At 38.1% G+C, this 12,899-nt stretch overlaps 2 protein-coding genes and 1 non-coding gene across 5 annotated transcripts in view; 2 read left to right on the top strand and 1 right to left on the bottom strand.

Moving 5' to 3' along the window:
- The window catches only part of PTPN4 (protein tyrosine phosphatase non-receptor type 4), a 189,355-nt gene that overhangs the window by 25,807 nt on the left and 150,649 nt on the right, over positions 1–12,899 (bottom strand). For all 3 annotated transcript variants that reach the window (XM_043894708.1, XM_043894710.1, XM_043894709.1), the window contains exons 19-22: positions 7,333–7,489; positions 2,279–2,445; positions 1,258–1,348; positions 1,112–1,173 (exon numbers count right to left, since the gene is read on the bottom strand). In XM_043894708.1, coding sequence (XP_043750643.1) covers positions 1,112–1,173; positions 1,258–1,348; positions 2,279–2,445; positions 7,333–7,489 — 477 coding nt within the window. The remainder of the gene's footprint in view (positions 1–1,111; positions 1,174–1,257; positions 1,349–2,278; positions 2,446–7,332; positions 7,490–12,899) is intronic.
- Positions 3,648–3,733, top strand: LOC122688891. Its single transcript, XR_006339626.1, has one exon. It is a non-coding gene; the product is annotated as a small nucleolar RNA SNORD86 (small nucleolar RNA).
- LOC122688605 (nucleolar protein 56-like) lies at positions 3,648–4,629 on the top strand. Its single transcript, XM_043894718.1, has one exon. The coding sequence runs from the start codon at positions 4,016–4,018 to the stop codon at positions 4,538–4,540; it is 525 nt and encodes a 174-aa protein (XP_043750653.1). The 5' UTR covers positions 3,648–4,015; the 3' UTR covers positions 4,541–4,629.

Genomic DNA, 12,899 nt, shown 5'->3' with positions numbered 1-12,899 from the left:
TGATAACACCATATACACATATGTAGCCTTTATCTGAAACCACGGGTTCAAATATGCATTGGAGTTCAGAATTTGGGGGATTTTTGAAAGGTTCTTCAGTGCACACACTATGTAACGTAATAAGTAATGTTTCCTGCAGGCTATAGGTCATTACTCTGTAATCAGTCACTATCAAAAAGTCTACAAATAATAAATGCTGGAGAGGGTGTAGAGAAAAGGGAACCGTCTTGCATGGTTGGTGGAAATGTAAATTGATACAGCCACTATGGAAGATGGTATGGAGATTTCTTAAAATTCTAGGAATAAAACCACCATGTGACCCAGCAATCCCACTCCTAGGCATACACCCTAAGGAAACCAAAACTGAAAAAGCCACATGTACCCCAACATTCACTGCAGCACTATTTACAACAGTTAGAACATGGACGCAACCTAGATGTCCATCAACAGATGAAAGGACAAAGAAGCTGCGGTACGTATATACAATGGAATATTACTCAGCCATAAAAAGGAACACATTCAAGTCAGTTCTAATGAGGTGGATGAAGCTATAGTCTATTATACAGAGTGAAAATAAGTCAGAGAGAGAAAGATAAACATCGTATACTAACACATATACAGGGACTCTAGAAAGATGGTACCGATGAATTTATTTCTGAAGAAACAGACATAGAGAACAGACTACGGACACGGGGAGTGGGGTAGAGAGGGTGAGATGTATGGAGACAGAAACATGGAAACTTACATTACCACATGGAAAATAGATAGCCAATGGGAACTTGCTGTGTGACTCACAGAACTGAAACAGGGGCCCTGTGTCAGCCTAGAGGGGTGGGGTGGGGAGGGGGGTGGGAGGGAGGCTCAAGAGGGAAGGGACACAGGTATAATACGTACGGCTGATTCATGTTGAGGTGTGACAGAAAACAACAAAATTCTGTAAAGCAATTATCCTTCAATTAAGAAATAAATGAATTTTTTTTAAAAGTCCTCATCAGAGGTACAAAGTAAAGTTGATCCTCATTAATCATGGATTCTAGAATAAACCTCAAAGTTTAGATTGGCCCCTCTTATTCCAAACGACAAAGGTATAATTTAAAAAAAACAAACTTACATTTATATAATTTGCATTGATATAGTCTTCATTACCCTTTAAAATGACCCGTGTAGCATCATCTGAAAAAATTTAAAAGAAAGAATATTTTAATAAAGTTATGTTAAGAAGATTAAACTTAACACACTAAGAGAATGGATACTTACAAGGCGAAATATCTCTGTATCTATTTTTGGAAATGTTCTGAGGTAATTTGGCACAACACATTGTCATTCCAGGCTTCTTCCGATACAGTTGCTAAAAAAATAAAGTACAAGACAAGTTCAGAAAGCCATCAAGAGTTTTTATTTTTTTTAGACTTGATTCTATGCTATCAAGAAATGGGTTTTTACCTTGGAATACCTCATCTATACAATGATGTACCTTTGGTTAGTGAAGTATTAAACCAGGTTTGCAAAGCTGAATTCTGCAAGATTTCTAATATGAATTATAAACATTTTGAAAAACGGTAAAACATGAAAAAACAATTTTCCTTACAGAAAGAGTACCTGAAGTTTTAAATAGCAAATCTACAGGAAATATTTATTTCATTTATTTTATATTTGAAGGTACTCCTTTATTTATTTTTTAACATACATCCACTCTTTGTTAGATTTTTCTTCCCATTTAGGTAGCTTTCATTTAGAAGTGTTTAAAAGAAAAACTGATGTGCCCTAAATATTTTATAATCATTTATCTATAACATATATTATATATACATATATATATATAATATATATAATATATATAATAATATATAACATATATTAGTGATGCCTAACTACATTGACAAAAATTAGAGAAGGATTAAATATGACAAGGCCCAAAAACTATTCTTTAATTCAGGATTTTTTTTTTTTTTTTAATTCAGGATTTTTAAGTCTATAATAGTCTATCTTCATCTGCAACCTTTAATAAAAACAGCTATTTAATTATAGAAAAAAATGTAGTTTGATGACATATACCTATAAAATCTCCTTATCTCCCTCTTTTAAACTGATATCTATTAGTGAAATCACAGCTAGTATTTGGGAAGTAATTTTTAAAACTTTACCTTTTACAGCTCTTTTTGCCAATATTTCTCAATAATATTAATACATTATAACTGATACTAGCTTAGGCAGTTAAGAAGTTATGAAATTATTAAGAAAATATGGGCAAACACCTTTTCTATACCATGTTACTTACATCAAACTGTGTCAGTACTGTTCCAGTGATAAGGCCCTCAGCCAGCTGGATCATCGACTCTCTCAGGGAGTGGTCATCCTGATGGACGCTGTCGAGCGGGGCTTTCTCAGGAATGTACTGGAAGTCTGGCTCATTTTCTAGCTTTTCTTCCACTACATCATACACAGCTACAAAAACACAACCAATATGGAAACCTTAACGAATTTGCAAAAGGAATTTACCAGATATTATTTAACTTTGTGTCAGGAAAAAGTATTCACATACTGTTCACTCATCAGATCTGAGTCTGGAGTCACTGTATATGGGCCAAGAGTATTGTGGAGTTGAAAAAGTACCTCTGGAGAAAAGAAGGGTTCTTGGCCATTATTGCTGAAAATGTCTGCAATTTGCAGAGACAGTAAGAAAAAGAGGAATGTCAAGAAGGTCTGCTCTGAATAGATCTGTCCTTAATCTGTGTAATCTTGGGCAACAGCACCAATAGAGACCTATCCACCACAAATGTAGACACGAAGAGTTACACACAAACTGAACAGAATGCTAAACTAAATATGTGCTATTGTTGTTTCTCGACATATTTATCAAACAACTTAGAGGACTAGATTTTTTTTTTTTTTACATTCTTTAATATATTTCTTTACTTGGCTGCACAAGTTTTAGCGGAGGCACTTGGGATCTAGTTCCCTGACCAGGGATGGAAACCAGGCCCTCTTCTGCCTTGGGAGTGTGGAGTTCCAACCACTGGACCACTGGGAAGTCCCAGGAAACCAAATTTCAAAGGAGAATTCTAGGCCAGAATTCATAGTCATGGGAGTAAGAGGAGCCAAACTCTAGGCTGTAACCCTTAGCCCACTCTCAGCCTGCCCTCCTCTTCTTTCCACCCTCAGCTCCACTCTGTAATGTAGAGGCCTATAAACATATCATGAACAACATCCCGGTCCACACAGAAGCTCAGTCTACACTCCTGTGGAAATTGCTTCTTATGATACCCTACTGGCCTATAACTTGTCACCAACCCTTGGGAGAAAGGACCTGGGAAAACTGGCCACAAAGACCCAGGAAGCGGACTCAGAGCTATTTGGTCAGAGAACTGAGAGCTGAAAAAAGTGGTATAGAAAGGAAGAGGAGGCCACAGGTGCTGGCTTGCATGCACCCTTGGTCCTGCAGAATCCTGACCCCCATGGGGGCAGCAGAGCTGAAAAAGAACAGAACTTTCTAAAGGAGGGAGTCAAGCTCCTGCCTTTAAGAGGCTTTGCTCCTGCTCAGATATAAATGCATTTTTGAGAAGAACAGATTTCTGAAATGAAGAATGCAAAGACAAAAAGACATAAATGCATTTTGTCTAAGAAGAAATAAGATTTAAAGGGGAAAAGATCACAGTGATGGTTGACCAGGGCTCCCTGACCTATACAGGCCTCTGCTATGGGGGTGATGGCCAGTCCTGGTGTCTGAGTGATTCCCTGGGCCCAGCAAAGGGACCAAGTTTCCAGAGCCTTGAAGACAAGGGGTAACACCCCAAAATATGGACTCATTTTCCACTCTACCTTCATTGGCCGAGCAGCTGCCAAGAACAAAGGTCGCATCTCCCGATACCTGGCAAACAAATGCAGTATTGCCTCACGAATCGATTGCTTCTCTGAGGTGCCCACCAGTGTTTTTGGGGAGAAGCTTCGAGAACAAGTTGAGGAGCGGCTGTCCTTCTATGAGACTGGAGAGATTCCCCGAAAGAATCTGGATGTCATGAAGGAGGCAATGGTTCAGGCAGAGGAAGCAGCTGCTGAGATTACTAGGAAGCTCGAGAAACAGGAGAAGAAACACTTGAAGAAGGAAAAGAAAAGGCTGGCTGCAATTGTCCTGGCTTCAGAAAATAGCAGTGCCCTGGAGGAGTGTGAAGAGACAAGTGAAAGACCCAAAAAGAAGAAAAAGCAAAAGCCCCAGGAGGCTCTTCAGGAGAATGGAATGGAAGACCCATCTGTCTCTTTTTCCAAACCCAAAAAAAAGAAATCTTTTTCCAAGGAAGAGCTAGTTAGTAGTGATCTTGAAGAGACAGCCGGTACTGGAAGTCTTCCCAAGAGGAAGAAATCTTTTCCCAAAGAGGAAACAGTTACTGACCCTGATGAGTCAGAAAACAAGACGGTCCCCAAGAAAAAGCGGAAATTGTCCAAGGAGGAGCCACTCAGCAGTGGACCTGAAGAGGCTGCTGCCAGCAAGAGCAGTGGCTCCAAGAAAAAGAAAAAGCTCCGAAAGCTCTCCCAGGAAAGTTAGAATGGACATCTTCCTAGTGGGACATAACTTACAGAGGTATTCCCCATCCCATCCCCTAGAGCCCAATAAAAATAAAAACAAAAAAAAAAGGGGGGGGGGGGAAGACCAGGAAAAACAAGCTCGTATCTTCTGATATTTTTAACTAACTAATTGATTGCAGCTGTGCTGGATCTTCATCGATTCATGTGGGCTCTCTCTGGTTGTGGTGCACAGGCACACACTCACTGCAGTGGCTTCTCCTGTTGCAGAACATGAGCTGTAAGCTCTCAGGCTCCAGAGCGCAGGCTCAGTGGCTGTGGCACATGGGCTTAGTAGCTCTGCAGCATGTGGAATCTTTTGGACCAGGATTCAACCCACAGCCCCTGCACTGGCAGGCAGATTCTTAACCACTGGACCACCAGGGAAGTCCTTTTCTGATATTTTTGACAAACATAATCTAAAATTTTGATTATACATTATTTTTTTTAAAAATGGACATGACACCCGCACTGAAAGTGAATCCTGGTCCAGATTTTGATGATAAAACAGTATTAGAAAGATCTTTGCCAAAAGAAGTAGGTACCAGGTGGGTTCCTCTCCTAGTTTAAAGTATAAATGGGGTAACTTGGAATTGCAAAATGACCATGCCTTTTCCATTATATAGACTTTTGTTCATATTCTCTCTCTGTACTAGTCATGAATTTGCAAGCAGGTAATGAATATCTTGGTGAATAAATGTCTTCAACCATAATATGATGTTAACTCACTTGTCTCACTGGATGGCTGTAAACATTAAATGAGAAGATATAAAAGAGCCAGGTCTATGGAAAGCATTTTAAAATTATTAGCTAATATGATTATTAAGTTCTCCAGGATCTATTATCAAGAGAAAATTGAAAAAAAAATCAGATTGAGAGACAACTCTTAGTATGAAAATTAAGTTGCTTTATGTGACAGAAAATGCCTAAAAATGAACCACCTAAATATCAGATCTAAATAAATGAGTTTCTTTAAAAGTCAAAAATGGTATGTTCTGTTGAAGTCTTCTAAATTTTCCTAGAAAGCTAATTCTAGACTGTGAATACAGGAAAAAAAAAAACAAACTACAGGCATACCTTGTTCTATTGCATTTCTTAGATAACTACTTTTTTTTTTTTTTTTAACAAATTGAAGGTTTATGGCAATTCTGTGTTGAGCAAACCTATTGGTATCATTTTTCAAGCAACATTTGTTACTTTGTGTCTCATATATTTTAATTCTCCCAATAAATTTCAAACTTTTTGTTTTTATTATATATGTTATAGTGCTCTATGATCAATGATCTTTGATTTAGTATTTCAAAAAAGATTATGACTCCCTGAAGGTTCAGATGATGATAGCAATTTTTAACAGTAAAGTATTTTTAAATTAAGATATGTACATTACACACTTAACAGACTACAGTATAGTATAAGTGAAACTTTCATATGTACTGAGAGATAGAAAAAATACGTGACTTGCTTTACTGCAATGTTTTCTTTACTGTGATATTTTATTTATTTACTGTGATATTTATTGTGATGGTCTAGAACTGAAACTGCAGTATCTCCAAGGTCTGCCTGTAGAGAAGATAAAATGAAAATGTCTGTACCCAAGAGGCAAGATGGGTGTGTGGAGGAGTAGGTAGTTCTAATTACATTTTGCTCCTTATGGTATGTGGTCAGCAACTAACAATGTGACATTAACCAATAATTACTCTTCTGACTAAAACTATGATTAACAATAAGTAGTTCAGAACAAAATTAGAAGAATATGTCTAATGCTAGACAGTACAGGCACTTAAGAATTTTTTCTTAAAAAAATTCATCAGGTCCAGGAGACTGATGAATGTTGAGGAAACTTGAAACTATGCCATTATGAACACAGGTTGAAGGACCTGGGATTGTTAAACTGAAAAAAAAAAAAAAAAAGGACAGCTTGTAGTAAAACTCACTGCAAAACACTGATGAGGGATTGAACTTATTCTGTATTACATTTATTCTGCATAGCACAAAGTGACAGAACTAGAAACACTGGGATTGAAGGAAGATGGACTTTTAGGTCAGTTAATAGTTTCACACTGTCCACACGGGGAATGAACTGCTTCAGGAGCCACTGAGCACTCCACGTGGCAGGACAGTCTTGAGGTTGCCATGGAAACTAAACTTTAGCTTGTTAATTTTCTACAGATGGAATAGCAAGTATATCTGAGTACCGAGGACTCCTTGAGCACCTTGGGGGCGAGAGAGGCAACTGCAGTCATGGTGGTCTGGAGAGAATTTCCTGAGGCTGATATCTCAGCAGAGACCTGAACGATGTGAGGGTATACGTTGTACAAACGTCAAGAGGAGTGCTTTAAGAAGACGGACCATCAAGCAGGCCAGCACAGAGAACAAGAGAGTGAGGAAGGCAGAGGGGCAGGCAAGGTGGCGGAGAATCCGCATTTGACCCTACATGTGAACACTCTTCTGGTGGCTCAGCGGTAAAGATCCACCTACCCATTCAGGAAACGGGTTCAATCCCTGGGCTGGGAAGATCCCCTGCAGAAGGAATATGGCAAACCACTCCAGTATTCTTGCCTAGAAAATCCCATAAACAGAGGAGCCTTCCGGGCTACAGTCCATGGGGTCAAAAAGAATTGGACGTGACTTACCAACTAAACAACAACCACTATGAATGGAAGCCACAGGTCAGTCTGATGTGACCGAATTCTAAGAAACCCACTCTAGCTGCTGTGTCTAGTAATAAACATGAGGGAATTATTAAAAACATGCAGTAAATCACAGAGTACTCACCATTAGGTCGAACTAGAAGGACTAACTCCCCAGAATGTCTCTCACAGCTCGCTTTGATCAGCAGGACCACCTGGTCGTGGGTGTGCTCTGCAATGTCCCGACCGTTGATCAGTACCACTTGGTCCCCTTCATTCAATCGAGGGACACACAGGTCAGCCTGTCAAGGGATGCAAAGAAGGTTTCAGATTCACATGTAGCTTTCTGGAAGTAAGGAACAGCAATTTACTTTTATAGACTCCAGAGCAGAAATAAAATTACATACAGAAATCATCTATCCATTCACTTATCTATTAAAAAAACGGAAGTAGAAAACTCACTTTCAGACCTCCCTGGTGGTACAGTAGTGAAGAATTCATCTGCCAATGCAGGGGACACAGGTTCAATCCCTGGCCCAGGAAGATCTCACATGCTGAGGGGCAGCTAAGCCTGTGCACCACAACTAGTGAGCCTGTGCTCTGCAACCAGAGAAGCCACCGAAACGAGAAGCCCATCTACGACTAGAGTAGACCCTGCTTGCAGCAACTAGAGAAAGCCTGCATGCAGCAATGAAAACTCAGCGCAAACAAAAAGAAATTAAAAACAAAAACTCCCTTTCCTATAAAGACATTCTTTTTTTCCTTCTTTATTAATTTTCCCCCTGATGCCCTATTACATTTCCAGACATACAGGTAAGACTAATGCTCTTAAGTGCACAGAGCAAGGTAGCTCTCACTTTGCACTGTGCAGATACATACAAATTTCAGTTGCCACAGTTGAGTTAAATAACACTGGTCTCCTAACATCATGCGAATTTTAGCTACTGTATAAATTACAAGTAACTGCATAAAGTTGAAAACTCACTGTTAGCCTGACAGTCCAAAAATCACTATATAAATCATAAATATGCAGCATGATCAATGACCAATCACATCCCTTCTTTCAAAGTCTATTGGTGGCTTGTTGTTATGCATCAGTTACTCAGTTCATGTGGAGGTAGCAAAGCAGGTACTTGTGTGGTCTCCTTGTCTCCCAAAGATAAACCCACGTAAAAAAATGGATAAGGAGCAACTGGCCAAAAAGTTACAAGTGTAGCAAAGAAACAAAAAGGGACAGTGCTGAAGGTGAAATTCAAAGTGAACATAAATGGAGTTATAAAAGTAAATGACTATGTAAATATCAACATTTCTATTGTTTGAGAGACCCTAAAGAGACACAGGGAAAGGAATTTAGAGAAGATGAACTTATTAGCACAAATGATGAAAGTGGCTGTGACAAGAAGGATGAAGATGTCCAAGGAAGTGATGCTAGCAAGAAACTTCTTGGGACTTCCCTGGCAGTCCAGTGATTAAGACTCCACACATCCAGTGCAGGGGGTGTGGGTTCTATCCCTGGTCAGGGAAATATCCCACATGCCACAGTGTGGCAAAAAAAATAAAAAATTGAGAGGAAATAAAAATGGACAGATCTTAAAAAACAAAAACTCTATACAGGAGCTCCTGGAAGATATTTCATATCACTGAAAGGGCAAAGGACAAGTGGAAGTGGATTCAGACTTAGAATTATCACTATTTGTTGAGATAAGGAAAAATGCTCACACTGTAATTTAAGTTATATGACAAGAAAAAGAAAAGTACTGTTCACAAATCACCTTTGGTAAGTTTTCACAAAGAAATAAAACTTTGTCAAAGATAAGGTGTCCATAGGTTCGTGGATTTATCTCTGGGCTTTCTATTCTGTTCCATTGGTCTATATTTCTGTCTTTGTGCCAGTACCACACTGTCTTGATGACTGTGGCTTTGTAGTAGAGTCTGAAGTCAGGCAGGTTGATTCCTCCAGTTCCATTCTTCTTTCTCAAGATTACTTTGGCTATTCGAGGTTTTTTGTATTTCCATACAAATTGTGAAATTCTTTGGTCTAGTTCTGTGAAAAATACCGTTGGTAGCTTGATAGGGATTGCATTGAATCTATAGATTGCTTTGGGTAGAATAGCCATTTTGACAATATTGATTCTTCCAATCCATGAACACGGTATGTTTCTCCATCTGTTTGTGTCCTCTTTGATTTCTTTCATCAGTGTTTTATAGTTTTCTATGTATAGGTCTTTTGTTTCTTTAGGTAGATATACTCCTAAGTATTTTATTCTTTTTGTTGCAATGGTGAATGGTATTGTTTCCTTAATTTCTCTTTCTGTTTTTTCATTGTTAGTATATAGGAATGCAAGGGATTTCTGTGTGTTAATTTTATATCCTGCAACTTTACTATATTCATTGATTAGTTCTAGTAATTTTCTCGTAGAGTCTTTAGGGTTTTCTATGTAGAGGATCATGTCACCTTATCTTTGACAAAGGAGGCAAGGATATACAATGGAAAAAAGACAACCTCTTTAACAAGTGGTGCTGGGAAAACTGGTCAACCACTTGCAAAAGAATGAAACTAGAACACTTTCTAACACCATACACAAAAATAAACTCAAAATGGATTAAAGATCTAAATGTAAGACCAGAAACTATAAAACTCCTAGAGAAGAACATAGGCAAAACACTCTCCGACATAAATCACAGCAAGATCCTCTATGACCCACCTCCCAGAATATTGGAAATAAAAGCAAAACTAAACAAATGGGATCTAATGAAACTTAAAAGCTTTTGCACTACAAAAGAAACTATAAGTAAGGTGAAAAGACAGCCGTCAGATTGGGAGAAAATAATAGCAAATGAAGAAACAGACAAAGGATTAATCTCAAAAATATACAAGCAACTCCTGCAGCTCAATTCCAGAAAAATAAATGACCCAATCAAAAAGTGGGCCAAAGAACTAAACAGACACTTCTCCAAAGAAGACATACAGATGGCTAACAAACACATGAAAAGGTGCTCAACATCACTCATTATTAGAGAAATGCAAATCAAAACCACAATGAGGTACCATTACGCACCAGTCAGGATGGCTGCTATCCAAAAGTCTACAAGCAGTAAATGCTGGAGAGGCTGTGGAGAAAAGGGAACCCTCTTACACTGTTGGTGGGAATGCAAACTAGTACAGCCACTATGGAGAACAGTGTGGAGATTCCTTAAAAAACTGGAAATAGAACTGCCATATGACCCAGCAATACCACTTCTGGGCATACACACTGAGGAAACCAGATCTGAAAGAGACACATGCACCCCAATGTTCATCGCAGCACTGTTTATAATAGCCAGGACATGGAAGCAACCTAGATGCCCATCAGCAGATGAATGGATAAGGAAGCTGTGGTACATATACACCATGGAATTTTACTCAGCCGTCAAAAGGAATTCATTTGAACCAGTCCTAATGAGATGGATGAAACTGGAGCCCCTTATACAGAGTGAAGTAAGCCAGAAAGATAAAGAACATTACAGCATACTAACACATATATATGGAATTTAGAAAGATGGTAACGATAACCCTATATGCAAAACAGAAAAAGAGACACAGAAATACAGAACAGACTTTTGAACTCTGTGGGAGAAGGTGAGGGTGGGATGTTTCAAAAGAACAGCATGTATACTATCTATGGTGAAACAGATCACCAGCCCAGGTGGGATGCATGAGACAAGTGCTCCGGCCTGGTGCACTGGGAAGACCCAGAGGAATCGGGTGGAGAGGGAGGTGGGAGGGGGGATCGGGATGGGGAATAAGTGTAAATCTATGGCTGATTCATATCAATGTATGACAAAACCCACTGAAATGTTGTGAAGTAATTAGCCTCCAACTAATAAAAAAATTAAAAAAAAAAAAAAAAAAAAAGAAATAAAACTTTGATTCTCAATGTTTCCGATGTTCTGAATTACAGGATACTAAATCAGTATTATTATTTCTTCATTTCCCAATACATTTAAAAGAGAAAGCATCAGAAATTTTACTGTTTTGATAAAAAATTTACAGGTTCACCAATTACTTGGTATGGGTTCAGGCAACATGGTTATCTTTATAGCAGTGCACTACTGTGTGAAAACAAACAAGTAAATAAGGTAAAAGAAATCAACAGAAATGTGGACAGCCTGTTCCAGGAATACAGTAACGAGAACACAATGGAATTAAGTTTGCAGGATGATAGGTTAGACTTTGAAGGAAATGATGGGGCTGGGCCTCACAGAAAGGGCAAAGGCTTGAAAGATGGAAGCAGGACTAAACTCACTATACAACACAAAGTCAACAAAATCCAACAAGGTACTGTCATTAGTAGAAAGAGCACTGATCCAGGAGTCAGGTTCTTCCACTGCTGCTTATGAAATGTGTGATTTTAGACACCTGAAATTCTGAAAATGGAACAGGTATCTGTTTTAATTATGCATAGCTGTGAAATGTAAAAAATGAGATATTTCAATGTAAAGAATTAAAACCTGAAAAATTAAAAATTAAGGTTCAGACCATTCCCTTGAGGTGCTCCTTTTCTACTTCTCTGCCTGTTATAGCACACTACTAATCACCTGCTATAACTGAAGGGAACCCTCTTACACTTAATCATCTTCTGCCCTTTGTCAGGTATAATTTCTTACTTGCATTTCATTCTGATTTGGAAAGTCTACATAAGATGAATTTTGCTCTGGCAAAAGCTATTGGCTTGAATATGATCAGATAGGAAGAAATATATGACTTTGGAGAATGCTGTTGTTCAGTCATGAAGTCATGTCTGACTCTTTGCAAACCCATGGACTGCAGCATGCCAGGCTTGGAAATAATTTGAAAATTACTTTGTCCATTTCAAAAGGTGTCCAATAGAGAAAATGACATTAAAATATTTTAAACACTGCCCTTTTCTACCAATCACCTAAAATGAGGATTCTAAACACTGCAGTAGTTTCTAAGTTAATAATATTTCATTTATTTTGTATTTATTTGATTGATTCTAAAGTCAGCCACTATCTATAGAACATCATTCTGATAGAAAGGAAAAATTACCAATATAGTAATCTATATAGCCTAGAAAGAATATTTAGAGTCATAAAGTTCTGTTTGGAAATTAACCTGTCTATAGAGTGCTCCCTAAACATCCTTGACTGAACTGCAAACTATCCATGTTCACTAATCAGAAAAAATCAATATTCACTTTATGACTACCTGGCATATAAATAAAAAAAGATTTCTTTCCTAATTGTAAGGGCAATACATGCTCACCATCACGATTCAGACAATTAAAAAAAGGAAGCAAGAGATAAATATCAGTAATTCTACCACCGAGATGAAATACTGCTAACTATTTCAGCATGTTTCCAGATTTTTAAAATATAACTCACAATTTAAAAAACTGGATAAAACACATATGAAATTATAATATGTATTTTCATTGAGTATACTTGATTTACAATATTGTGTTAGTCTCAGATATACAGGTAAGGGACTCAGTTACACATATTAATATATGTATGTCTTTCAGTTCTTTTCCATTGCAGGCTATTACAAGACATTGACTACAGTTCCCTGTGCAGTAAAATGCATCCTTGCTACTCATCTATGTTATATACGGTGGTGTGCATCTGTCAATCCCGTACTCCTAACTTAACCCTCCGAGCCTCTGCCCTCCTTGGGAACCATAAGTTTGTTTTTTATGTCTCTGAGTCTGT

The sequence above is a fragment of the Cervus elaphus genome, chromosome 33 (genome assembly GCF_910594005.1).
Source record: "Cervus elaphus chromosome 33, mCerEla1.1, whole genome shotgun sequence".
Lineage (NCBI taxonomy): Eukaryota > Metazoa > Chordata > Mammalia > Artiodactyla > Cervidae > Cervus > Cervus elaphus.
Note: the sequence above shows the minus strand (reverse complement) of the source record. Positions and strands in the feature narration are given on the sequence as shown.